This window comes from Myxocyprinus asiaticus, chromosome 29 (assembly GCF_019703515.2).
Source record: "Myxocyprinus asiaticus isolate MX2 ecotype Aquarium Trade chromosome 29, UBuf_Myxa_2, whole genome shotgun sequence".
Classification (NCBI taxonomy): domain Eukaryota; kingdom Metazoa; phylum Chordata; class Actinopteri; order Cypriniformes; family Catostomidae; genus Myxocyprinus; species Myxocyprinus asiaticus.
In genome coordinates, this window is record NC_059372.1 from 22,340,041 (window position 1) to 22,367,123 (window position 27,083).

Sequence of the window (27,083 nt, forward strand, 5' to 3'; positions counted from 1 at the left end):
TATGCACACTTTTTTTCTTAGGTTTCAATAAACATTAAATAATCTCTTATAGGATATTCTGTACTCCAGTCTCAGAGGTGTTTTTCAGATGAACTTGAAGCCATACTTCATGGAAGTTTGACATTGCACCATCATTCAGTTAAAAACCTATCCACAACTTCATTAATTCTCTCATAATTCCTCAAAACAACCTGAGTTCCTACACAAGTAAAAATAAAAGAAAATGGTTGACAGCAGATTTGTAGAGGAAATGAGGCAAGGGGAGCCAGCAAAATCTTTACTCCCCTTACATCACTTCCTTTGGTTCTTCCCAGCACAACAAATATTTACAGAAATAATTTTCCATTGGATTTTAATTAAAAGACACAGGTCTAAAAATGACTACCTTCTCAACTCATATAAAGGCATATAGAAACTGTTTAAAAATGTGATTTGCTGCACTCATTTAATTCTCTACTGGTTTTTGTTTTTATTCTTTCTCTTTATGTAGAAAACAGGACAGCCAGAGGAAGACCAATGAGTAAAACAACATAAGAAAAAAATAAAATAACCGTAAACAATAAAGAACTTAAATTCAGCATGAATTTCCACAATACCCTCACTGTTTGCTACCCATTTAAAAACATATGGTGATTAGCAGACCAAGCCAGTAATAACCAAAATTAAAACAATGACAAAAACAACAAATACAAAAGCTCGGGAGGAACAGTGTTGAAGGGAGGTCTGAACAATTAGTGATATTTCTATTATTATTGCTGAAAGAAGCTGGTGCCTTATTCCATACTCTTGTTAGTTATAGCACATCCAGCTCTGCTTTTTCACCACTTGTCTTCTTCAAATGTCTTTTCAGAGGGGTTTTCACGGCTTGTTTAAATTACGTGATAGGCTGGCATCCAAAGTTGACTTAAGTGATAAAGGGAATATTGTTCTGCAGTTCTGCTTTGTTTTTCTCTATTTTCTCTCTTTTATTTTGAGGGCTGGGGGCTGACTTCACAGTGAGCAGTGTCCGGAAGCGAAGTCCTCATCACAGTGTAAAACTGGGGAATAAAACGTTCCCCATCCGCTCCTCTGTGTCGGGTTTCTTTCCCCCTTTTACATTCCACACACTGGCGCAAATGCCGTGCTGGATTTGAGAGGGTTTTATACTTATTTTGAAAAACATCCCACATCCTAAATATTGATAAAAAATATTTGAATTTCAACCATCTTCTAGGAGCCCCAGCATCGCCTCTCCCTTCCTCCCAGGAAAGGCTGCTATTTCTATCTGCGCTGGTGAAAGCCTTGTGTACCATCTGGACCTGCTGGTTGTCGAACCACATTATTTCCTGGTCTGTTTTCCTCTGACAGTGTATGGCTGCTTCCACGCGGGGATCTGATTAAGGATAAACAATATGTTAAAGCACCCACTCATAAATGCCAAACTGAAAGCAAAATTATCCCAAAACTGTCTGATTAAAGGTATTTTCCGGGTTCAGTACAAGTTAAGCTCAATCGACACATTTGTGGCATAATGTTCATTACCACAAAAAATAATTTTAAATCGTACGTCCTAAGCAAAAAAAAGTTACAGTGAGACACTTACAATGGAAATGAATGGGGCGAAATTTTAGAGGGTTTAACCTCTTCAACTCTGGGGCATTTTTGGGCTGTCGCCTGCAATTTTTCACATTCAAACTTAAAAACACACCATCTACATATTCTGTGGACTAATTGCCACACATTTTTCAGACCCCCCCATAATAATATTAAAAAAAAACAAACAAAAAAAAAAAGACTAAAGACTAAAAAATTATTCATAAATATTATTAGCTGCTTTTCCACTATCGGGCCAGTGCGAACCAGGGCTATTAACTGGCCAGCCGAGGCCAATAGCCTCGGACCTCGAGTTGCAAGACCAAAATTGATCTGCGTTCCCACCATCGGGCCAATAACTCCGCAGAGTTGCCCAAAAACCCACCCTTAATACGCCGCTGCAGTGCCAACATCACACACCCCGCCCATTTCACAAGCAAGATGGAAGATCAAGCTGAGGTATCATGCTATCAAGAATATCGAGTTTAAATCTAATGTTAACAGCAAGATGATTTAGCATCGACAACTCACCGACTGTAACTGCCATGGTGTCCCGAGTGGTCTCTCCACTAATAGCGGTACAATATCCCAGCACACATCTATGAAAGTTCACCGATCTGAAATGTGGGTGGCGCTCTAACGTATTTTAGCCGTCACAGATGTGCTCGTCCATAGACATTTAGTATAATTTTCAGTTCATGCACCAACCCCCATTGTTTCACCGAATATCTCGGCCTCTGAGTGGACTAGAAGCTCAATCTATGTGTCATTAGAAAGCTGAGATCATCTCATTGATGTACAACATTTTATCATCAATAGTCGATAACATTTTTCTGATGATTTGTTTAGCATGCTTTTCCTGCCGAATCGCATATTTTGTTCTGGACATCTAAGATATAAAATTGGATTATTTCACACAAGCAAGCTCACAGACAAGTATAAAATGGCTCATTTGTAGAAAACTGCCTAAGGTAAAAGTAGATGTAAAGTTTTTAGCTATTTGGGGCTTACAGCAGCAGTGATCGGTGCATAAAATTGACGTTTGTATTTGAATGTCTTACAGATATCATATTTCACTTTGTAAAATATTTCAACCTGTGGTATTAGGGCAACAAAATAAACTATACAGTCGCATTCCAGAGAATAAGATAATAAGCTTTCATTTGATATATGTTTTGTCTATTTAAATACTATTTGAAAGACTTTTAAATTCAAATGAATATTTCTACCACATGACCTCTTATTTGCGACATGGATGTTTTCAGGCCTTATTTTGTTATTTTATGCAACAAATGTAGAAGTGGGAAAAAAAGTTCAGATTTTAAGCTTTCAAACAATACCCCATATACCTGACTTAAATATTCAGACACTTGAACATGTTAAGTGTAAACTTTCTTCGTCACATAGCGCCCCCTCTTGGGTCTGCAGAGCTGAAGAGGTTAAAGTCAGAAATGTGAAACTTATAATTTTATAAAAGCACTTACATTCATTTTTCTGTTAATATTCATGTATTAAATGTATTAAAATTCTTACAGTCGTTTTAAGGTTTTGGGGTTTGTTGACATTGTATCGTCATGGCAACAAAGTTGTATAAAGGTTATTTATAACTATATAGGTTATTAAGCAATTTTAGCACATTAAAATCATGTTAAAACGCATTTCGATTATATCTTGTGGCTATACTTTTGAAACAGTTTGTATTTTAATGTTTACGGATTGGCCCCATTGTTAGTGCCTTACTGGAACCCGGATTTTTGCTCTATTTTTATTTTTTTATTTTAAAAGGTTGAAATACATTTTTGTGGGAATCAATATTATGCCTCAAATGCTGTCGACTGAGCTAAAATTGTATTGAACCAGGAATATTCCTTTAAATGTATCAGCATTTTACCGGTCTAAATTGGATCTCTCCTGGGGCGTATCATCAGGAGTAGCACTGCCAAGGATTCTCTTCCTGGCTTCTGCGTATTCCGCCTCTCGCTGAGCTAAGGATTTTACTTGCGGTGAGGGTCGGGTCTGTGTCACAGATGATCCTAAGGATCCATTACTGGAGGGTCGCTTCAAAATACGAATCTGAGGTGGGGGTGCTGCAGGGAGGGAGTCATCCTGGATTACAATTGCTGTCCTCATTGGAGAGCGGCTTGAACTGCCACTTGAAAGTCTGATAGAGCATCAAAAAGATGATGAGTCAAACCGGCACATTAAGCAAAACATGGGCTTAAAGACTCAAGGATGGCTTGACATACCTCTCTTTCTGACGGATTCGAAGCTTTTCCTCTAGTCTTCTGTCCATTTCCTAAGTTCAAAGTCATCACAAAAGAAATTCACTCTTCAATTAGACACATACTGCATAAAGAAATCTTATAAAACAGTACGGGAGAGGTGCTTCAAGGAGGGGCCTCTGTAGCAACAGCAAGTTTTCAATTTCACAAAGTTATTTATACATCCTTAGTGCTGTGGCTAAATTAATGGTGGGGCCGAATTACAGTGCGGTGCTTGAGAAAGTAGACAATAAGAGGGCTTTTCTAAACAGAAACGTGTGGAAAAAAACAAATGGTGGAAATGTTTACAATGTGTAATGGCAGGTGTGTAGATGTCACTGACAAACCAATTTTGACATTAAAAGAACAAGTCTAGTGTTTTTAAAAAGTCCCCATGACCATGGACATGATAAAATAAAGCTCATAAAATAAATGAACATTCTCTTGTGTCAAAAAGTTATGATGCCTATAGTTTTTATTTTCTTTGTACATTTGCCCCATAGCAATTTCTCTTTTAGAAAGAAGGGAGCATATAAATCACATGAAAATAAACCATTTACTAAACAAGAGTAAAGAAAACAGTATATTAACTGATCCATACCAATTAACCTTTACTGGTTGTGATCACACGTGTAAATGACAAGATGTTGAGGGCACAAAATCTAATAATTAGTAGGGGTGTGCAGCGGAGCCATTATCTGTATTTGTATCTGTTCATATGACAAAATTATCTGTATCTGTGTCTGTATTAGGATAGAACGGTTGTGGGTGGGACTTAAACTGGATTTGCGTCAAAACTAAATGAAATGCCCATTTTTAAGTATTACTCTTACATCTATAGTTTCTATTAATAAAATATGCCTTGTATATGCCTTTTCATAATAATAGCCTAATAATAATAATAATATTATACAATTGTGGGGGCCTGGGTAGCTCAGCGAGTCTTGACACTGACTACCACTCCTGGAGTCACGAGTTCAAATCCAGGGGGTGCTGAGTGACTCCAACCAGGTCTCCTAAGCAACCAAATTGGCCCGGTTGCTAGGGAGGGTAGAGTCACATGGGGTAACTTCCTTGTGGTCGCGATTAGTGGTTCTCGCTCTCAATGGGGCACATGGTGAGTTGTGTGGATCGCGGAGAATAACATCAGCCTCCACATGCTGTGAGTCTACAACGAGCCACGTGATAAGATGCACAGATTGACTATCTCAGAAGCGGAGGCAACTGAGACTTGTCCTCCGCCACCCAGATTGAGGTGAGTAACCGCGCCACCACAAAGACCTACTAACTAGTGGGAATTGAGCATTCCAAATTGAGGAGAAAACGGGATAAAAATGCAAATAATAATAATAATAATATACAATTATTATTTAAAAAAATATTATTTTATTCTTTTTTTTTCCTTACTAGATGAAGCTGAATTTGTAGGCTACATTAACTGTGGAATATGTTGTTAACTGTGGTTTCTCCTGGTATTTCTGATATTAATATCTGCATGTTTCGTTCATCTGTTCATGCATTACAACATTTTTCCTGAGGCAGGAGGTGTCAAGCAAAATGTGAAAGTCAAGCACACATTTTGCAATGAATAATAAATACAATTTCAAACATTAAATGAAAATAAAATCAATATAGCCTACAAACAGGTGAAAGTCCTATTAATCTATCAGGAATTTTTATGATAAGACACCATTATTTAGTTAAATAATAATAATAATTATTATGTTAAATTTATATAGCACCTTACCAGAGGTAGCACAGTTTAAAGAAGAAGAAGAAGAAGAAGAAAAAGATGGAGCATGTTTCAGTTTCTTCATTTTACATGAGGAATATTCCTAATAGATGAATACTCTATGGAGCATTTTAACTTTTTTCAGAATAAAGTCTTAACCAGATAATTTCCTTTATCGCTGATGCGGACATAAATGTGGTCAACTTTAAAAGACGGATAGACGTGAAATCATCACTTCAGGTCAGGAGTTTAACATCAGGCTCAGGTTAAGGCTATAAATAAATACATAGGAATCACGTGTGAACCGTGTGATACATTAACATAGACATTTCAAGAAGTGGAAAGTGTATATGATGTCGTATTTTAGGGCGAATTCCAAACGGCGTTTTTGTGCCCTTGAAGGGCACTGTGGTAAGGGGACACCACATGAAAGTGGGCAACTCAAGCCCTCCACAGAGGACCCTTACACAAGGCCGTTAGCGAAGGGTACATGCGAAGGTCATTTCGAGGATGTAATTTTACCGTTTACGATCACGTGACCCAGGGTGGAGTGTCCTCGGGATATATTTTATAGCAAGTTTGTCGATCAGAACATTTGACATGTTTAAACGCTCGGGCAAGCGCTATAGCCCTTTTATAACAGATACTTCTCCGCAGTTTACATTCGTTCTCATACATAAGATAGTAGACAGCCATAAGCAGAGAGATACTCCAAAAACAGGGTCCATTTTTTCCTGAAGGCTAGTCTAAACCCTGTGGTTTATTATTATTTATTATTAAGACCTCTCGTGCACAAAATAATTTTCGGCAGGAAACTCTCATTCATGTATTTTATATACATTTATGTACATAGGCATATATTATTATTATTATTATTATTATTATTATTATTAAAACAGCAACAGTAAGCAATTTTAAATAATATGCAAAAGGTAATGTTTGGAGAGAAAAAAACTATTACAAAAGGTATATTTATTTGCAACAAATTAACAGCAATAAATAAAGATTCCTGCGTCGTCATGGTAACGTTTCAGGCGATGATAAGGTGGAAGTGACGTATGTCTTTCATTACTACCTTCATCAAGATTGTTCCAAACGGCCATACTTGAGACGCGAGTGCCCTGCTCCCTCCAGAGTTCCCACTTCACGGGCTCAGCCCTTCGGAGGGAGTCGGGCATAGGGATGCTCACTTCCGTTTGGAATTCGCCCTTAGTTAATGTTACACTTGAAAAGCTCCAGATGTGCACAATTAACAGAGACCGCAATCTGAGTCAAGTCCGCCCATCTGATCTGAAATCACAACGTGCACATTTTCATTCATAACGTTTACACTTTAGAAATATTGGCTGCACAGATTCATAAATTCTTTGTAATTTTGGATATGTTTATTTAAAATGTCGCTTTATCCTTATGCTTTTTGGATAATCAGTCAAACGAATTTTTTTTTTTTTTTTTTTATATTATTCGGATGAATCCGTTATTCGTTTTTAAGTCATTATTCGCGCCTGTCCAAATAAGGTATTCGGCTTCGGGCACATCCCTAATAATTAGAATAATAAATGTAATACAGTTTGGTCCCAAATGTGAAAAAGGCCCAACATAAATACATTTACACATAGGACCAAATTACGAAGGTACTTTCTTCGTATATCGTATACTTGCTTATTTTACGGCAAGATCACATTCGAGGCTTAAAAAAAAAAAAAAAGACTTGGCATATCTGAAAGGCTCTGTCTGGAATTTGATTTCAATGATGAAGTGGCAAAATCATGCTACTGCACTTACGTTTATCTACAGACAGATGCCACTGCTTCACTTAGGACATCCACACATCACAATAAACATTTGCCAAAGATTTGTGGATTCGTGGACCCCTTGTCTAATAGTTGAAAGGTAAGAAATAACATTTACATGGGCCTCTAATGACACTATCAAAACTTCTGAGACAGCCTGTTGACTGTCTGGACAGGGACTACTGGGTGAAGCGCTGACACGACACTCCGCCAACTTTGGGAAATCACTGGGATTTCCGCATAAAAACCCATTAATACAACTCTGAACATTGTATTGAAGATTGTATTTTTTCTTCACTACACCGAACAGGTCCCAGCCCGTTCGGGCAGCCATCTTTGGTTTCTTGTGCGGTGGCAAAGAAAGGTTTTCTTCCTTTTAATCAACACAAGTTGTCCTGGATAACTAGCATTGGTTAACAAGCAATCTTGTTTCAGTGTGTCTTTTGGTTAGAAAACAGGTTGTTTTAAATGGCGCTTCACCCACATCTTGCATTCAAAATTGCCCCATTTTAGGTACCGGTTTAAGACAAGAAATATCCACCACCAGTTTGTGACAAGTTTCCCTTTAACTATGGCCTGCTTCCTAACTCTGTACACACAGGCGTGACTAGCGAGCTAGCAAGAGGCCAGTGGTATGAATCACCCTAATGCTCAATCCGCGGCCATTTACAATGAAAATAGAGATTATGCAAGCGAGGAGAAAGTTCAGTTATCGCATAATTACCCCACTATCAGCGGCCTCTTCCCAGCTTTCGGCGACCTCCTCATCATCCATGTTTCCACTCTCTGCTAACTAACTAGGGGGTTCCCTCGGTTCGCACGCTAACGCACATTTTCCCTCTACAGCGTGAATGAGCCGCTTAGTGAGTCAAAGTATACTGCCACCTATTGTACGGAGGAAAGAGCTACTGGATGAGCGTGTATCCCCCCAAAACTATGAATTCAGTGGAAATCATTTTTCATTAAAGATCTATTAAGTTATTTAAAAAATGCAACCCACACAAAACAATTGCTAGAAATCTGAACCTCTACTATGATGAACTTATGTTCAATTTCTGAGTTCAAAGTAATTTTTATTTTTCTTGGACTTAAAGGAATAGTTCGCCCAAAAATGAAAACTTTCTCATTATTTACTCAGCCTCAAGCCATCCCAGATGACTATGACTTTTCTTCTTCTGCTAAACACAAACAAAATGATTTTTAGAAGAATAGTTCAGCTCTGTAAGTCCATACAATGCAAGTGAGTGGGTACAAACATTTTGAAGCTCCAAAATGCACATAAAGGCAGTATAAAAGTAATCCATAAGACTCCAGTGGTTAAATCCATGTCTTCTGAAGCGATATGATAAATGAGAAACATGAGAAACAGATCTCATGCACATTAAGTCCATTTTTACTATAAATCTCCGCTTTCACTTTCACGTTACCATTCTTGTTTTGTTTTTGGCGATTAGCATTCTTTGTGAATATTGCCACCTACTGGGCAGGGAGAACAATTTATAGTTAAAAAGGACTTAAATATAGATCTATGTCTCATGCACACTGATCATATAGCTTTTGAAGAAATAGATTTAACCACTGGAGTCTTATGGATTGCTTTTTTGCTGCCTTTATGTGATTTTTGGAACTTCAAAGTTTTGGCCACCATTCACTTGCATTGTATGAACCTACAGAGCTGAAATATTCTTCTAAAAATCTTTGTTTGTGTTCAGCAGCAGAAAGTCATACACTTCTGGGATGGCATGAGTGTGAGTAAATGATGAGAGAATTTTCATTTTTGGGTGAACTATCCTTTAAAGCTGATGTATGTAATTTCTGCGACACTTGCGCCACCGAATCGAATTGCAAAAATAAACAATGTTTTCGAAACAGCTTTCTGAATACACCCTTCATCTGCCATTGGTCAAACAAATAGATAGTCTAATCAGGTCACAATAAACAAACACAGGGATTTTTATAGTGTCACTGAGACACAGTGTTTACAGTTTTCAAAAAATGTACCAACAAATGGCTTAATTGTCTCTGTATTTTAACCTGGGATAGGAGAACATTTTAATACAGAAAAAGTTACTTACGCTTTAAAGTCAAAATGTATTATAATAGGTGGTGTAAAAATAATAAATAAATAAATAAATAATAATAATAATAATAATAATAATAATAATCTAATTAAAAGATTAAATTCCTGAAAAATGAAATGTTAGTATGAAAAGTCTGGAATAATCTTTAATTTTTATTTATTAAAAATAAGATAAGCATTGAAAGCAGTGATTTTATTTTAAAATATGATTAATATTTCAAACAAATTGTCCACCAAATCAAAATCAGTCTGTGAAAAATAAGCATTGAAAGCAGTAATTTTGTATTAAAATATTATTAAAATTTGAAAACATTTGTCCACCAAATCAAAATCAGGTGGTGGAACCAACATGAAGGTAGCCATTCTTTTGTAATGTGACAAAACACAAACAAACCATAAACTCCTTTAGACCCTCATGGTTGTGTATAACGTTTTTAAAAATATGTCAGATATTTTTTTTATTTTTTTATTTGTTTAGGGTCAATGGAGTAACCCTAAGAAAATTCTTGATATTTCTGACTCAAAAATATAATGATATTTGTACACACACACACATTTATATCAGAACATGCACACTATATATAGTACTACTTGACATTTTTTAAATAGTTATTTTTATATTAATTAATTAAACAATTCATTAATTAATGTATTTATTTTTTGACATTGCTATCAATGTTTTTATTTTATTATTATTATTGTTTTATGTATGAAACCAACACAAAGATTACATTCCTTTGAACTGGACACGTGTGTTTTAAACTGTTTCTTCTTCTTCTTCTTTCTTTCTTTCTTTTATTCCCTCATCTTTCAAATATTTGTCAATGTCCCGTAAACACCTATCACGTGTCCTGAAGTACCGCTGCTTCAAACTTAGGCGCACATATTAGCAAATAGAAAGGATAGTTTATTATTTCTGTCGAGTGTAAACATAGTTAATAGTATTATATAATAGTTATATATAAATATATAATAGTAAATATAGTTCTGTATTAGTGAATCTTTTTAATACATTTTGGAGGTTGCCAAATTAGACAAATAGTAGAATATATACATGTTCTGATATAAATTAATTGCAGGGGTGGAACGATTAGAAACTTAGCGCAGAAAGTCTTTTATAAAAACAACTGTTACTATCAACTTTACTCTGACTGATTAAAGAAATACTTATATGCTTCATATAAGCGAGATGAAAAACACGGATGGGACAACACGCGGTATTTTAAGTCAAATTCACGGTGTCCCTTTACCAGAGCGAACAGTGAAGTACTGGGCAAGAGTGGAGAAGTTCCAAGCATCTAAAGAGGATTTGCTCATTGCAACCTATCCAAAAGCAAGTAGGGGTTTTAAAACTGCACATCAAATAAAGGATTACATGATGAAATTATAACACAATTTATATTTGATTTAAAAATCGAATCATCTCATGTACGTGGACACAGGAGGTAGTGGATCATATCATAAATGAAGGAGATGTTGAAAAGTGCAAGCGCGCTCACACTCAAGTGCGCATGTCTTTTATAGAGATGACTTGTGCATATGGTGAAAATGTGAGAGGGTCCTGCTGCAGACTAGCGCAGCTGTAGTGGATTTTGGTGACGTAGTGGATGTTTTGGTTTTTATGCGTTACACTGAGTACATCATTACTTAGAACTAAAGTATTACACTGAGACATTTGTTTAATATAGCTTAGCTTTTAAACCATGGATTTCGTAAATTACTTTTCCTTGTTTTTCCTCTTCACCCACAGAAAACAAATATAGCTGTAAATTAAGCTCCTCACTGTAATGTGCTCATTTTAACACCTCCTCCGTTCTACATAAATGCCATGGGGGGAATTATTTGTATATTAACATGTAGTGGTCAAACATACTTGGAAGTTTGCAAAAGTGAATCTGGAGCACATGGAACCGAAAGGAGCACATCTGTTACTCTGAGCACGAGATGGAGCACAGAACTGCTGAATGCACTGTAATAATGCTTATACACAATACAGACAGGACAGAGCAGCATGCATAGACTTTGAGGCAAACAGCTTGATTTATCTATTAATTTAATTAAATCGTCGTAGCCCTTTGTGGTTAAATAATCGCACAATGTCATACTGCGATTTTATTTTAATTAACTGTGCAGCCCTAATATAAAATGTGTGTGTGTGTGTGTGTATGTTATATGAATATATACTGTATCAATGACCGTTAAGTATGCTACCAGTAATAAAAGAAAACATTAAAATGTGAACACGCAAGCGCATTAAAACATCCACTGCGTCACTAAAATCCAAAACGCATGGGATTAGATCCACTACGTCATCACGCTACAGTCTGCAGCCAGGAGTACTTGGAAAATGCTGGTTTGCATAGAAACAATAACTGAACAGTCAACAGCAAACTCAATAACTATATTTTCATGAAAGTTCTAACCAACATGCTTCAAATAATTTAACTGTGTATTATCTTAGGTATAACTAAGCTGGAGTTCATGGATCCCCCTTGTGTAATAAAAACTCATCTTCCCATCCAACTTGTACCTCATTCTTTCTGGGAGGCTGGTTGCAAGGTCAGAATTCATTGCTTTTTTAGAAGTACCATCAGGTTGTGTTGAAAAATATTTAAATATAATTTATTCTCTTTCTGCGTAGGTTATAGCGCATAATCCCAAAGATACTGGTTTCATATTATCATTTTGACCGTATGAGTCATGAAGTTCATGACAGGCCAATGTGAGTCATGCTGAAATTAGACTGTTTATACACTTTACCGATAAACTGTACCAATTGTCTTTTTTTGTATTGTGTAAATTGTACACTATAGGCCGATCAAATCTTGACCACGTTAAAGGGTACTGCAGGGAAAGGAATAACAAGGCAATCCTGTACATATACCTTAAATATACTTTCTATGTGACCCCTTTTATTAATAATAATTGTATGATTTATAATACATTTATTAATCATTTCGAAATAATTGCATGACCCTGTTTGTGAAGTGACCCGTATTGCTGAATTCCTCGGGTGTCAATTATTGAAAAGTACAATAGATCACATTGTACAAATGACAGCTTTTTTTAGCTATGCGAGAAAACCCTATGGCAAACTACTCAACTGTCCCAGATGCTATTTTTGATCGTGCATCCACAGAGTTCATGCGAAAAGGTTATGATTTAAATTTAAATCCAACTGTATAATGGAGCAACATACCTATTATGATTTTTTAAATCTGTATTTTTCTAATATATATATATATATATATATTTTATAGGAGAGGTTGGGGACTGGAAGAATCATTTCAATGCCCACGAGAATGCTGCATTTGAGGACTGTAACAGGTAAAGGTGGGCAAGGAGGAGGCGGGAACCGGCTGAACAGTCATAAAGTTTTAATGCAAAACTCAACACAAAACAAACATAAACAAACACACACATGCAGCACAGCCGCGTGCGTCTCTCTCTCTCTCTCTAACTGGCGTCTCCGGCTCCCCTTTATCTCGCTCTCCCGCAGATCACGGCCACGGCCACGCCCTCCTCCTCGTCACAAGGACCATTTCCACAAATTGATGGCTGATTATTCTATTCCATACGGTTCACGATATGAGAGATTTAAACTGAGAATATTTACATTTAGCAGACGCTTTTATCCAAATGAGGACTACAACATAAGCGAATCATCATAATCAGTCATCCTCTGTGTATTTTTAAGTCCAGAAAACATGATTACAATTACTTTTGTTTTTGTATAATGATGCAAATAATGGTTTCCAGAGGGTGAATTATGCACTTTAAAGCTCAGACATTCTTATGCTTTTATTTTTGTGCCTATTTAACTTTGCAGGCCAACAAAATGTAATAATAATGTATTATAGCAGTTGTGAGGTGACAGATGGTAGGCCCAAAGGTTAAAAAGTTCTTGCATGCAGACAGTTTAAAGTTCAAGTGCCTTCATAAAATCTGTGGGTCTTTTATCCTGCAATGTACACGTTTTAAGAAATGGAAATAATCACCACTAGAGGGCAGAAATGGAACGTTAATTTATTTTAACAGTTGCACAAATTTGAAACATTTATTGTCTAATTACGGAAATATATTAAAAGTTTAAACCTGTACAAATACATACAATATGAAGTACGTGTAAAAATGGATCAGAGCATGAATGACCTTTGAGACTGTGCTACCAAACTTGAAACTCTCATATCAGCAACTGATAAAGGTCCTCCATTAGTGAGGTTCTCAAACAACGCAACTGAATATAACAAAATAAGGTCAGTGATATTGATGATTTTGACATTTGCTTGGATTTTGTTCTTTGTGTGGTCTGTTTGACTGGTATTCATGCAAACAAGTAACTGGAGCATTTACAATGTATCACTTTCATAGGCATGTTATCCTTCATTTCCTGGTTTGTACCAAGTGTGCCTACTTGGTTAACACCAAGTACTATTCCTTTAAATAGCGTCTTACAAGGTGAGAAATTAAGTGAATGATGCTTAACAAATTTCAAGAAATAAAGAGGTTTTTTTTGTACATTTATGTATTGTAATATTGCAAATAATGAAGTTACACATAAATATATAATATTTCAGTAACACTTTACAATAAGGTTCCATTTGTTAACATTAGTGTTAGTTAATAAAAATGCAGTTGTTCATTGTTAGTTCATAATGCATTAGCTAATGTTATCATATACAACTTGTGATTTTAAATATGTCGAAATTAACATTAACCAAGATGAATAAATGCTGTAAAAGTATTGTTTTATACTTAATGTTAACTAATGTTGGAACATTATTTTAAAGTGTTACCAATTTTTTAAGTGTTTTGCTTGATCTTTTGGTAAAGTCTCGTGTTACCTACATTGTGAAATTATATGTGTATTATGTTTCTTTTTTATATTAATCACAGGGCTTGTTGGTGCTTGTGGAATTTTGGTTCTTCGTAGCCTTTTAAAAGTTTACTTGTTTGTTGATGCACAGAGGTAAGGAAGTAAGCTGAACGAGCGATGCTATGTTGTCGAATGTATTAATTTCAGAGATACTAAAATGCAGGTATTAGGTCTTAAGATAGGGACGGTGTTGAGTTTTTGCACAAATCACTTGTCCTGTATTTCTAGCACTGCAGATGCTGAAACAGACCATAGAAAAAAGAATAGCTCAAATGGTGGACTGACAGAGAAAATTCAATTCTGGATCCTTTCAGTGGTTCTTTCCTTTGTGGGGTCTCACGTTGCATCACTGGTAGTTTTAGAGTTCTCCCTTCGAGCCATTTCAGCACGGATCACAGGAGCATCAGTACAGAAAACTTGATTTATAATATTGAGACTTTAATTAAAATAAATAAATAAAATTCTGCATGACTAAACAACTTGTTCTCATTCAAAATAACATATTCGTTTTCTTTTTGTATAGGACCCAATTTGTGACCAATTATTACTGCTGCTTGTCCAATGCCAGTTCTCCTTAGGCTGTGCATTAAGCTGCAGCCTTAATTTTCTTCATGAGGGGGCACCACACGGCTGGCTAAGCCTCCTTCTTGCAGTTGGACTGAGCTGGTTCTTGGCAAGCCAGTGCTGTAAGCTATGGCAACATGTAAAGGCTATGTATGTAATACATAGCACACAGCAGTACTGTGGACTATGCATTGGACTCTTAACCTCTGGCACTTCTATATTAACCTGGCTCTGTAGTGCCCTAATTCTAACTTTTAGTGTATCTGGGATTGCTGCAATATCAAACATAAACCAACACTTTCTATCAACTACCGAGGCTCTGAGATTTTGGACCCCACTTACAATCTGCTACACTCTACTGATTGTGTATATGAATGGTAAGACAAGGGAATGATAAGGATAAGAAAATGTGTTTAATGTAGTTTTAGAAATATATTCAAATTCAGAAAATCATAATATATGTACACTCCATGCCAACGTTGGCAGTCATTTGACTCTTTAGGTTCTAATCATGAGCATTCATTGATGTTCTTTCAGAGGATCAACATAAACAACCTGGCCAGCAGGTTCTTCTAAATACAGTTGTTGTGCGACTGGGTGGGCTTTTTGTTTTACTGATGACTGTGGGCAGTTGGTCAGATGTAATCCATGTCCTAATCTGCTTCACTGGTGAAGCTACATGCCTGTTACCATCTCGAGACCTTTTGGAAGCCATATATCAGGTTAGAACTTTGCATTGCTGATGATACTGAACTGAGTAACAGGTGGCGTGTAGGGCTGTAATCCCCACAGCATCCATTGTTAGCCTAATTAAGATTTTATGGCAAAATATTTGGAGCATCAAACATAATAACCTATTTCTGTTGTTGCATATTAATGTATATTTGCAGCCCATGTGCCTGAAGGCTCATTAAAAAGGCCTGGAAACCAAAATGGACAAAAGAAATGGGGAAAATTCGACTGAATATTAATAAAAACACACTTCTTTTAAAAAGGAGAAAGGATAAAAAGGAACTGAAACTTTTACGGGACTTTTTACAGCATGACATTCTCTACAAAGTACAAACTTTACTTACTGAGAATACCATCCAGTCTGTAAAGGACTGTGGTTTGTATAAGAAATGCATTCAATAATTTCATGTATTTAATTGGACATGTGTATTCTTTCCCTGTTTCTCATAATAAAATCAAATGCATGTATGGTGAATTAAACTTCCCCCTACAAAACACCTAAATACATATCGTGTTTAATTGAAGAACAAATTTATTTCATAACCTTGAGAGGTTTTCCTTCACAATTATGTTCTAAAGACAAATGAACGACATGGTATTATACAATTATTTCTAATTACTTCAAATAACGTTAATATAAACATAGAACATTTTAATCAAATACTGATATTAACAAGTTACCCAAGCATTAAAAGATAAGTATAAAGGTTACACGTAGCCATTGCACTCGCACAAAATTAGGTATGTTATGTGTTGATTTATAATAGTTATGTATGCAACCCTGTAACAATTTAGTTCAAATTCCATGGAAGGTGGCCAACGCTAAAGGAGAAGTTAAACTAAACTTGAACCCAGAATAGCTACTCTGGAAACAAAATGGCTGTGGTGCTTTGTATTCTTTTGTTGTGCTTGGTCTTGTCTCCACTAGGTCATGCTCAAAATGGCGTCATGTTTCAAAGAACATTCTTTAGTTGTCCCGCGCCAACAATTGGAATAACGATTTAGATGGTTAGAACGTTCAAGACCGTCGAATATCGGAGCCATTTGTGACGCAATAATAAGTTTCATATTTAAACTGTACTTGTAAATTATCCACTGCAACAGCCTGTTCTAGGAAAAGTAATGCGTTGGAAGGCGAAATACATAAAAACACGTCTATATCGAAATGATTCCACAATTTGACAGATTTTTGTTTAGTTTCGTCGTTTCCTCTTCATACAAATACACATTAGAATTATATTACTGCAATATAGTAACGCAATATCTTCAATTCCTTGGAACTTTGAGGTCTGTTGTTGTTTAGGAAAAACAAGAATATTTGGTGTCCAAGTTATAAGTTTTTGTATTCCCAATAAGTAACAAATCCAATGCCAAAAACAGTCAGTGAATTCAATTTTATTAGCTCTATTCCAAAAAATATTAAGGATTTAGGCATATCCAGAAAATCCACGCAGTTCCAGTGAAGGCTCAAGACTGAGTGTGAAGATTATGTGGCTTGCTCAGACAGAACTAGCTTCACCTCAGTGCAAGTTCCAGAATTTTCTGCCACAGTTACAAGGTTTGTAATTGCTCTTTGTCCAAAACACTATGTGGGCGTGTTTTAAGCGCATGCGAAATACACCCTTTGCAGTCCCTGTTTTGCCGCATTCTGACGCATGCGTGGATCGACTCTTACACCTCGTGCGTAGTTGGAGAACGGTCATGTGTATTGTAAATAAGGGAATTTTATAAAAGATTGGAAGATCATTGTTCAGGACAGAATTGACCTGTAACATTACATTAGTCAGAAAAGTCATGTGTGAACTTTTAGACAGTTGTCCCCTGATTGTAAATAATCTGCACTGTCATTAATTATTAATTTTACTTTCGATGCGAGGCTTGTCTTTTCAATAACTTAAAATGTAAAATGCCACCCCCCCCCACACACACAAGTTGGACAATTATTACCTCGAGGGAATAATGCAGTTTACAAAATGATTATCTAATAGGTGGATTTTGGCATCAGCAGTTAAGTGACTCTCGTGATGCCTTTTGTGTTGACCTTTACCAAGGCAGATAATTCCCAATGTTTGGAAAACAAATGGATGTGGAAGGCAGAAGTACTGCTCTTTAGTTCCGTATCAACCAATGTACATATGCATCCCAAGAAGATGTTTAACTTGCTTTTTTTACAGACCTGTTCTACACATAACTGCTAGAACAAGGTTGCCAAATGTCAAATTTACATTAAAGCGAAAGCGTGGTGGACCCACATCTCTGACTTGTACCTCTCGATCTGAACCGGGAGATTAGTACAACATCAATGATGCACATTTGAACAGATAAAGTGATACGCATTAAAATATGTCTTGTCCGTTTTGATCCATGTGCCCATTGCAGACGCTTCTTCTAATGCGCGATGTCGTCATGAACCGGAGCGCGCTCCTCGACAGCAAGGTTCAGGCTCTCTTTAGTCAACACAGCTTTCAAGTGCAACTGGGTCCAATCAGAGGAACTACTCGTCGTTTTTGAGCTTTGAACATCTCAGCGCCCCAATGTAACACACATTCAGTCGGAACGAATTTAACTCCAAAAAATCTTCTGCATGATCGGGGGACACAAACACGCAGTATGGTCCGGGAAACCAGACATTTATGGGTGGGGAATTTACCAGAAAATGTACGAGAGGAAAAAATTATCGAGCACTTCAAACGGTGAGTGACCATTTTCTGCGAGCGAGAGAACATCCAGCAATGTGCTTCCTTCGGGCGAGCCGTGATCAAGTGATTCGGAAAAACAATAGCAGCACACCGGGACATAGTTTAACACTTTAAATGTGTTCTAGAACTTTTGCAACGACGCTACAATTGAGTGGACTCATTTTGACTTCACGTACGCTGGCTAGTCAGTTAGCATTGAGTCACTGTTGTCGCTAGGTTGCTAATTAGCACGGAGAGTCGCATATGAGCGCATTACTTCATAACTTTTGGCTTCTATACGCTTTAATTTGCAACTCCATGTTAGTAGCAGAACGTAATGCGTTTATACAAGTTGCTAGCTGGTATTATGTTGCTCAGTGGCTACAATACTGCGAGCAATTGAATGGGCTAAATGGTATCTGCACTACTAAAGGCATCTGTTGTGGGTGTTGTTTTGAACCTTCTCAGCTCAAATGTCACGTATGTCAGGCAAACTGAGACCGTCAGTGGCTGTATCTACAACAAGTCAAACAATGGCAGCGTGGGGATACTTCCAAGAGCATGTTTTCTTGTTATATGAAGATCTTCATGATCAAAATATTGTCAGTATGTGAACATGTGGCGACCGTTTGTACTACTGCACCACTCTGTGTATCTGGCTATCTCTATTTTGCCCATCATGGCAACGATACAGGTTTTAGTATCATTAAACTTCATGTATCATCCCTTTTGCACGTTGTAAGAGCACCATTTCTGCCACATACCATAGGGCTTGTGATTTCATGTCAGTGTCTGACCTGCATGGCTTTAGGAGATATTACTTGAGTGAAGGTGGATGGCGTAGGGGCTTTTGAAAATAAATGTGATTTTGTTTTGAGCTGATTATAAAGGCATGTGTTCTATTCGAATGACTGAACAGCAGCAGCATGGCGAGATTTTTCTCAGTGGTGACATTGCAATATCGTACATGACACGTTGTATTGACCACCAGGCTTCACATGCACGAATCAGTCTTATAAATATATTGAGGTAATGACATTAGAAAGCATATGTGATTGAGCTCAAATATAATGCTCATTTTAAACGTTTTAAAAAAAGTGTATTGGTATGTTTATAGTCTGACAATGTTTCTGCTTCAATGCAATGCTGTATTTCATGAGAACAACACTGAACGTCAACATCAGAACCCAATGTAATGGATTAATTTGCAAGAGTCAAGCATGCAGGGACTATTGGAGAGGGTATTGTTATACTTGTAGAAACAATATACCCACATATGAAATATGAGTCATGTATTTCTTCAATTTGGACCACCCGCTCTGTTGTCTCAACAGCAGGAGCCTTTTGTTGCCTGTCTATTTAGCTTTGGGTTGTAGCATTGAAGGTCGTCTTTTGAACACAAACACAGAATGCTCATTTGCGAAATAATATTAATATGAAGACATCGTTTAGAGTACATACAAGAGCTACTTATTTCAGTAACCTTCCATTTATATTTGTATTTTGATATAAGGACACAAAAGGTTCGTCGCGAACGCGTGTGAAGCCATCTGTTTACGATGACTGTCAAAGAAAGCTCAGGTCAGTCGATAGAGAGAGGTAGTTATTGAAGATGGGGGACGGGAGAATGAATAAGCACTGTGAATAGGTTTGTAAAATGGCGACGGAGCTTGTGAAGTGAGTGTGAGAACTGGTGTGTCAGCCAGCTGCTCACCTAAAGCAGACAGCGGTGGGGTGAGCTGCAGCAGAGATTATTTTGCAGAGACAGGCCACTTCTATTAAAATGAATGAGAGAAATTGGAACGCTCAACCAAGGAGCTCTAAGTGCCCAACGGTCAACTGATGTAGAAAGGAAGTCCCGCCTTACAGTTAAAAGAGCCAATCACCTTTTAGAAACAGACATCGACTGTCAAATCAACTCTAAAACGCGCATGCGCATTAGCTACACGAGCCGGGAAAATTGCTTTTTTTTAGCATAATATGAGGTAAAGAATCACAAGTTATGACACCAGTATTGTCAGATTTTATTGCTGATTTGAAACATGCTCTTTGATCATAATCTTGACCAACCGTTTTTGAGATTTTGGTCTTGCTCCTTTCAAGTAGATGGGAGCTGCACTAGCATGACAGGAAATAGACTCCCGAGAGCGTTCTAAAGATGGCTGACAGTGGACTGACTTGCAATAAAGACTTTGGGGCAGTCATTATTGTTTATAACTCAGTTTAACATTGTCGTCAATTGATGCTTGCCAAGTGGTATTTTAACCCCCATGTAAGTCTGTCCTCTATTGTATATCTATTGTATGTCGACAGTTTAAAGCAATAACAAATAAATGTATACTATATTTACCCAGATAGCACATGTACATCTCTGAGATGTCTGTTTTAGATCTTTTCATCTGGAAAGCATCACAATGTAATTAACATTGGCTAAACATAAAAACAACATCTTAAAGACATCTTTTGAATGTCTTATCGACATTTAAGACATACTTATTGACATATGTCTTATAAATATATTGCAGATGAGCAAACAATGTAAAAATATACATCTTCCAGATGTAAACATGCATCAAATACCCAGATAGCAAATGTACATCTTCAAAATGTCTGTTTTAGAGCTTTTTATCTGGAAAGCCTCACAATCTAAGTAACATCTGCTAGACATCTTAAAAAGATCAGATTTGCAAACATTCTAAATCATAAACATATATAGAATTCTGCTTAATGTCTTGTTAACATTCAAGACATACTTATTGATGTCTTATAAACGAATTGCAGATTCGTCTGCATAAACAACGTAAAAAAAATACGTCTTCCAGATGTAAACTCGCATCAAATACCCAGATAGCACATGTACGTCGCCGTGATGTCTGTTTTAAATATTTTCTTCAGGAAAACATCACAATAATTAACATCTACTAAACATCTTAAAGATCAGAGTTACAAACATTCTAAATCATAAACGTCTCAAAGACATGTGCTGTATGTGTATGACAAACGTATTGACATAGGTCTCAGACATATTGTAGATGAGCAAACAATGTAAAAATACGTCTTCCATATGTGAATGCACATCAAATACCCAGATAGGACATGTACATCTCCGAGATGTCTGTTTTAGATCTTTTCATCTGGAAAGCATCACAATCTAATTAACATCTTAAGAAGATAACATTTACAAACATTCTAAATCATAAACGTCTCAAACACATCTGCTGTATGTCTTATTGACATTCGAGACATACATATTGACATAGGTCTTATAGACGTATTCCAGATGAGCAAACAATGTAAAAATATGTCTTCTAGATGTAAACACACATGAAGTAGACGGTGTCTGGGTGATGTACGTGTATTATTACATGATGGTATAAGTCACGTATGTCATGGGCTTTTTATAGGTAACAGGAAATGTTGTCAAACATACCCTGATGAGGTACATAGAGCTAATTTATCCACCTAAAAGATTTGAGGTTTCAAGCTTCTGATGCTTGATAGACTGTAGTCAGGTTGCTTGGGTGTATTATGCATTCACTCATACAAAGACCTATTCTTTAGCTTGACGGTACAATCGAGTCATGCTGGATGAAGACATAATGGCCAAATTGGTTAGCCAATATTATCATATTATTTGCAATACTTTGGTGCACTAGCAACAGGCTATTAAAATCTGATTATTAGTTATTGGATAAATTAGTATTAAGGGAGGTATCCCTGCCATAGAGCATAGTTGATGCAACTCATAGAGTGGTATGCCTTTTTGTGATGATGCAGAAGGGAGGCTTTTGTTATTTGAATAGTCTTATTTAAATATTGCACAAATGACTGGCAAACACGTTTCTAATCTGTCTGTGCAGGTTGGCAGGATGAATTATGGTTATTCATGTCAGAATAATTGACTAAAAGCATCAGGATTTAATGCATTTGGATAGGCTACTAGTAATTTGTTCGTTGCTTTTTTCTTAATAGATATGGACGTGTGGAGAGTGTCAAGGTCCTCCCAAAACGTGGATCAGAGGGTGGAGTGGCAGCCTTTGTGGATTTTGTGGACATTAAGAGTGCTCAGAAAGCTCATAATTCTGTCAACAAGATGGGGGACAGGGACCTACGCACCGATTACAATGAGCCAGGAACTATCCCCAGTGCGGCTCGAGGCCTGGATGATAGCCTGTCCATAGCCACTCGTGGACGGGATGTTTCAGGGTTCACAAGGGGGGCAGGGGGCCCAGTGTATGGGCCCCCTGTGTCACTGCACAGCAGAGAGGGACGCTTTGAACGCAGACTAGACGGGTAAGTGGACATAGTTTTTCTGAAGGCAGGGGACCATTCGTTTCTTGTAACACATCTCTCCCTCCCAATTATTTCCATCATTAATTGGGCTAATTTATTGTTTTGGGGGCGGGGGACATAAGGGAAATTAAGTAAACACACTGGAGGGTGGTAATTTAGGCATCATGCTTTGCTGGTTGAGGTCTGTCATCACTCACCATGTAAAGCAAGTCAGTTGAATTTGTAAAAGCAGGGTGAACATGTCCAGAAATTCATAATGAATATGTAGTGCCTCTGGATGGAGATTCTCTCAAGCATAATTCTCTTGAATTGGATATCACTGGGAAGAAAATCCAGGGCATGTTTTGGATTTCAAAATATTCCAGGATTTCTGCAAACGAGAGAGAATCTATGATCGTGACCTTACTTGGAATTGCCCTATTCTGGAATACTGTACCGCCCAAGGTGGATAATGTCTTACCACATGTGTTTTTGTTATAGTAACAAGATTACAGTGTTGCTCAATTAAAACGCATTGATTGGTATTTGGATTATTGAAATGGGTGGTTTAGGAACAGTTCTCTCCTTCCATGATCTGGAATACTCTGGATGTTATTCTCTGGATTCTAAATCACATTGGATTAAAACTACCCAATGACAAGGATATTCTGTCACTACGGTTTTTTTTTTCTGGATTATGTGCGGTGTTAGGGTTTTGCTCTTAATTACATGGGAGACTTCTGCCATTGATCAACATGGTAGAACTTGACAGAAACACAGTGAGCAAATCTCTTTATTTACTCATTACTTATTTCTAGACCATTTTAAGTTTATTTTTTCTTGTTTTTTTCCCCCTAAACTCCAAAGAATATAAGAATGGATTTAATATAGCATATGGTCTAATATGAGGAAAAGTGGACTCTTTTTTTTTTTCTTTTTTTTTTTTTCTTTTTGGATCAAAAATCAAAGCATGGAAGTATGGCTGTTGTGGGGATGAACAGGACTTGGAAATGAAATGTCTCATTGGATTACAAAGCCCCATACCGGATCTAGAACAACAGCATACTGCGGATACAGTACAGTCAAGAAGAAAGACCAACAAAAATAGGAATCCTAGTGGACTATTCGCCAGGCAGTGGATTATTGATCATTTTTCAAACATCAATGGAGATGGCTTTCCACTGGGATTTGTAAAACAAAAATGATTTTCCATATTTTCCAAAAATGATTTGGATTATTGCCGTCCAACGGTTAGAACAGTGGTGCATTATTCTGGTGTGATATCTGGAAAGTGAACATTTTGAGCCTTAAAGATATGGTTGTATATGATTCAAATAAAAGGACTGCACTACAAAGAGGAATTATAAAGCTCAGAGGTACCATGAAGAGCAATTCTACAATTTTTTAAAATCCGTACAGAGAATTTTTTGTTTCAAAGACTAATCAAAATGAAGAACAGAAGTAATGCTGTATGAAGGACCACATTATGGAATTATTGTGGGTTTTTTTATTTTTTTTTTTTTAGTTTTTTTTTACTTCATTCTCCATCCTGCTTTTTGATCTCTATGGGGATTCTTTCCAAGAACTTGAGTTGGACATTCCACCTCCAAACTCTTACCTCCGTTGGATACTGAAAGATAAGGATTACTTTTTTTGATTTTTTTTCGTACCATTTTTATAAACATTCTACATTTTTTATTCCCCTTTTTTTTTTTTTTTTTGCTCACAAAGTTCTGTCTCCCTAAATTGTATTTGGAATTGTAGGTCGGGTTACCGCTGTCTGAAAAGGTTGGTATGTTCTGCCCTGTGTATATTAGCTGTTCTCTAACCCCTAGTTTGATCCCTTGTCTTTTTTCCATTCCTACTAACAGTTGTAGCTGTCAAAACAGGCTGTTTTAAGTAGCTTGTCGGCATTTGCAGGTTTTTACCTCACTTTGCTGTCCCTTTCCTGTTTCTCACTCTTTCACACTCCGTGGCTTTTTGCCTCTCTGCTTTACCTAGGTTAATTAATCTGAATAGAGTTTGAGGCATTGCAAGAAAAAGGTGTAAAGAATTTTAAAGAATACAGAAAAGCTGGCCAAACACATAACAGCTCTATGGAAGAGGAGATGGCAAATGAGCTGTGGAGTGTTTTGATGCAATGTGTCACCACTGTATGTTAGTTCTTGTGGAAATTACAGGAGTGGAATATATGTTCTGTAAAGGTTGATCACAGTCAAGTTACACAGTTGGGTTTTACTACACCAAAGCATCTTTTTTTAATGATAAAAAAACAAGAAAACTAGGTCACATTTGTTGATACATGCTCACTATCAATGACTAACAAAGTCTTAACTTTGGAGAAACTGCATCTCAAGCATTAAATTTCAGTCGCAGTATTTATTTCAACCTTTTTCTCATTTGAAATGACAGAAATGTTCATTTGTTCAGGACACTAATAAAAGCAATCTTCAGTATTTATTAAAATGGTTTAACACCGTTCATATGGAAAGACATACAAGCAAAGTTCATTGTTTAAGAAATGTTATAAAATTAGCATACATCAGATGTTCTATAACGGGTAGTGTAGAACAGGGCTTAAGGCCACGCGGGGTAAAAATAATTTATTTTATCCCAAAACACTTAAAGGAAACAAAAACTACCATAGTACTTTCCTTAAGCCAAGTGTACATTATACGACTTGCAGTCGGTGCCCTGCAACTCACAGTCTTGTTTTTTGTCAAGCTTGAATTCCATCCAGGATCATCCAGTGATTGCTAGAGTAAATAATCTTTGTCCTTTGATAATTATTTGGGTCAAATTTAAGTGAAAACTGTGAGTTTTCGCTCCGTGGCACTTCAGAATGTTGACGCTGAGTGTTGCTGATGCGTGCGTACATTTGTAGAAAATAAATAATTGTTTTGAATTTTACAACACGCCATGTCATCCGCCAGACACTTTACCAAAGTTGTGTTGAGAAATATGTCTGAAGAGACAAAGACTATTTTACGAAAAAAAATCCTGATATATATATATCGATTATCATCGGGAAAATCTTCCGATTATTGATGCATGAAAAAGGCATCGATCCCAAGCCTAGTGCGCACAACTGATGACAAGATGTCTAGATATTAAGCTTTTTTGAAAACTGTTGTAGGTTCTAGGACTAGTCTCGGCATGTCGCAGGAGTGCACACACTACATGACCGTTCGTTGTGAGATTTCTCGTCGCAGACCAGTCGCCGACTCCAATTTTAATTGTTTTTATTAGATTTTAAGTAATTTCATCTAATATTTAATAAATATATGTGAAAATCCCTGACATTATCACATTTATTTATTTTTACAAAATACTTATCATTTTCAGTTTTGTTCAAGGTGATTAAATCAAAAGTTTTTGAATGACTATCCAATAGGTGAAAAGATAGTATTTGGGCTAAAAAGTACCCCCGTTGTAGGGGCTAAACGGCCCTATAGATCACATTGTTTTTCTTAAGTGGGGTAATATTTGGTATGATAATTATTCAAAGTGGGCTCACATTGACTGATCCAATCACAGTGGAGATTAATTTGTTTATAGAATACCTGAGATGTTGTGAAATGCCAAGTGTGATTGAAATTTACAGGAAATGTTTAACCTTTTCTGAAGTTTTGTCTTAATTTGTTACTCAAAAAAAACGTCTTGCTGTTTCATCAGTATTTGCCTATATTGACAAATTTTGCCCTAAAACTATATTTACATGATATCACTTTAACTCCTTTTACCCCAAATGTGGGGGCCTTTTACCCCAAGTGTGGGGTAAAAGTTTCCCTCACCACTTTTTTTTTTTTTTTTAAACAAAAGAATTTTATTCAAAACAACCTTCCGTTATTATTTCTTTTCACACAAATTATGTTGCTCCATCAATTTTGTATAAATTGAAATATATTTTTTCAAACTTGATGCACTTTGTGAAAAGAAAAAAGCGTTACAAATTAGTTGATATACGGACACTTGTGAGCGCACATCAGTTGAAATATATATTAATGTGGCCAGTTGCAACAGCCTATAGTTAGGCTAATGAACTATATATTATTTGGAATAATAGTTTATTCTGATGTATAAAAACTATTTATTGAAAAATGGGGTTTAGGCACTGACAACACCCCTTACCTGTAGTAAAATCACTATAACTAATTTAAAACAAATGTGTAGCTATCTCATGAGCAGAACTCAACATTCGAAAAGCCTTATTATTAAATGGATAGTTCCGGTCCTGGATGCTGATTGGTCAACACAAAATTCTACCCATATAAGTGCATATCAACTAGCTGTTTGTTATTTTTGTTGCATAACTTTCTGTTGTGTCAGGGACTATATTTTCTAGTGGAAGGATTGCTTTTAATAAATTTGCTTAATAGAATGATGTTTTACAGAAAATTGTGTCCAAAATATTTTTTTTTTATTATGAAGTAACCATTCATAAAAGCAATAAGGTGCTTAAGTCCATTGCATTTACAATCTTAAAGCATTGCAAAATTGCTAATAAAGTGAAGCTAGCAAAG

General features: G+C 36.5%; 3 protein-coding genes across 7 annotated transcripts in view; 2 read left to right on the forward strand and 1 right to left on the reverse strand.

The window, feature by feature from the left end:
* Positions 1–219: 219 nt before the first annotated feature.
* On the reverse strand, positions 220–8,211 carry LOC127420100 (SUZ domain-containing protein 1). Of its 2 annotated transcripts, XM_051662094.1 has the most exons (5): positions 8,083–8,206; positions 6,641–6,855; positions 3,819–3,868; positions 3,464–3,733; positions 220–1,372 (listed from the first exon to the last, which is right to left on the reverse strand). In XM_051662094.1, exons 2-5 carry the CDS (start codon positions 6,644–6,646, stop codon positions 1,261–1,263), a joined length of 438 nt encoding a protein of 145 aa, XP_051518054.1. In that variant the 5' UTR covers positions 6,647–6,855; positions 8,083–8,206; the 3' UTR covers positions 220–1,260. The 2 variants fall into 2 exon arrangements, with proteins under 2 accessions (XP_051518054.1, XP_051518053.1); XM_051662093.1 differs by lacking the exon at positions 6,641–6,855 and having other exon boundaries at positions 8,083–8,211.
* tmem82 (transmembrane protein 82) lies at positions 6,898–17,466 on the forward strand. 3 transcript variants are annotated; one of them, XM_051662072.1, is made up of 9 exons: positions 6,898–7,458; positions 11,900–11,997; positions 12,699–12,765; positions 13,810–13,896; positions 14,335–14,407; positions 14,543–14,720; positions 14,838–15,255; positions 15,416–15,600; positions 15,769–17,466. In XM_051662072.1, exons 2-9 carry the CDS (start codon positions 11,920–11,922, stop codon positions 15,790–15,792), a joined length of 1,110 nt encoding a protein of 369 aa, XP_051518032.1. In that variant the 5' UTR covers positions 6,898–7,458; positions 11,900–11,919; the 3' UTR covers positions 15,793–17,466. The 3 variants fall into 3 exon arrangements, with proteins under 3 accessions (XP_051518032.1, XP_051518034.1, XP_051518033.1); XM_051662074.1 differs by lacking the exon at positions 12,699–12,765; XM_051662073.1 differs by lacking the exons at positions 6,898–7,458; positions 11,900–11,997; positions 12,699–12,765 and adding an exon at positions 12,786–13,694.
* Positions 17,467–17,915: 449 nt separating this feature from the next.
* The window catches only part of spen (spen family transcriptional repressor), a 35,462-nt gene continuing 26,294 nt past the window's right edge, over positions 17,916–27,083 (forward strand). For both annotated transcript variants that reach the window (XM_051662025.1, XM_051662026.1), the window contains exons 1-2: positions 17,916–18,303; positions 22,261–22,581. In XM_051662025.1, the coding sequence (XP_051517985.1) occupies positions 18,221–18,303; positions 22,261–22,581 (404 nt within the window). In that variant the 5' untranslated portion in view covers positions 17,916–18,220. The remainder of the gene's footprint in view (positions 18,304–22,260; positions 22,582–27,083) is intronic.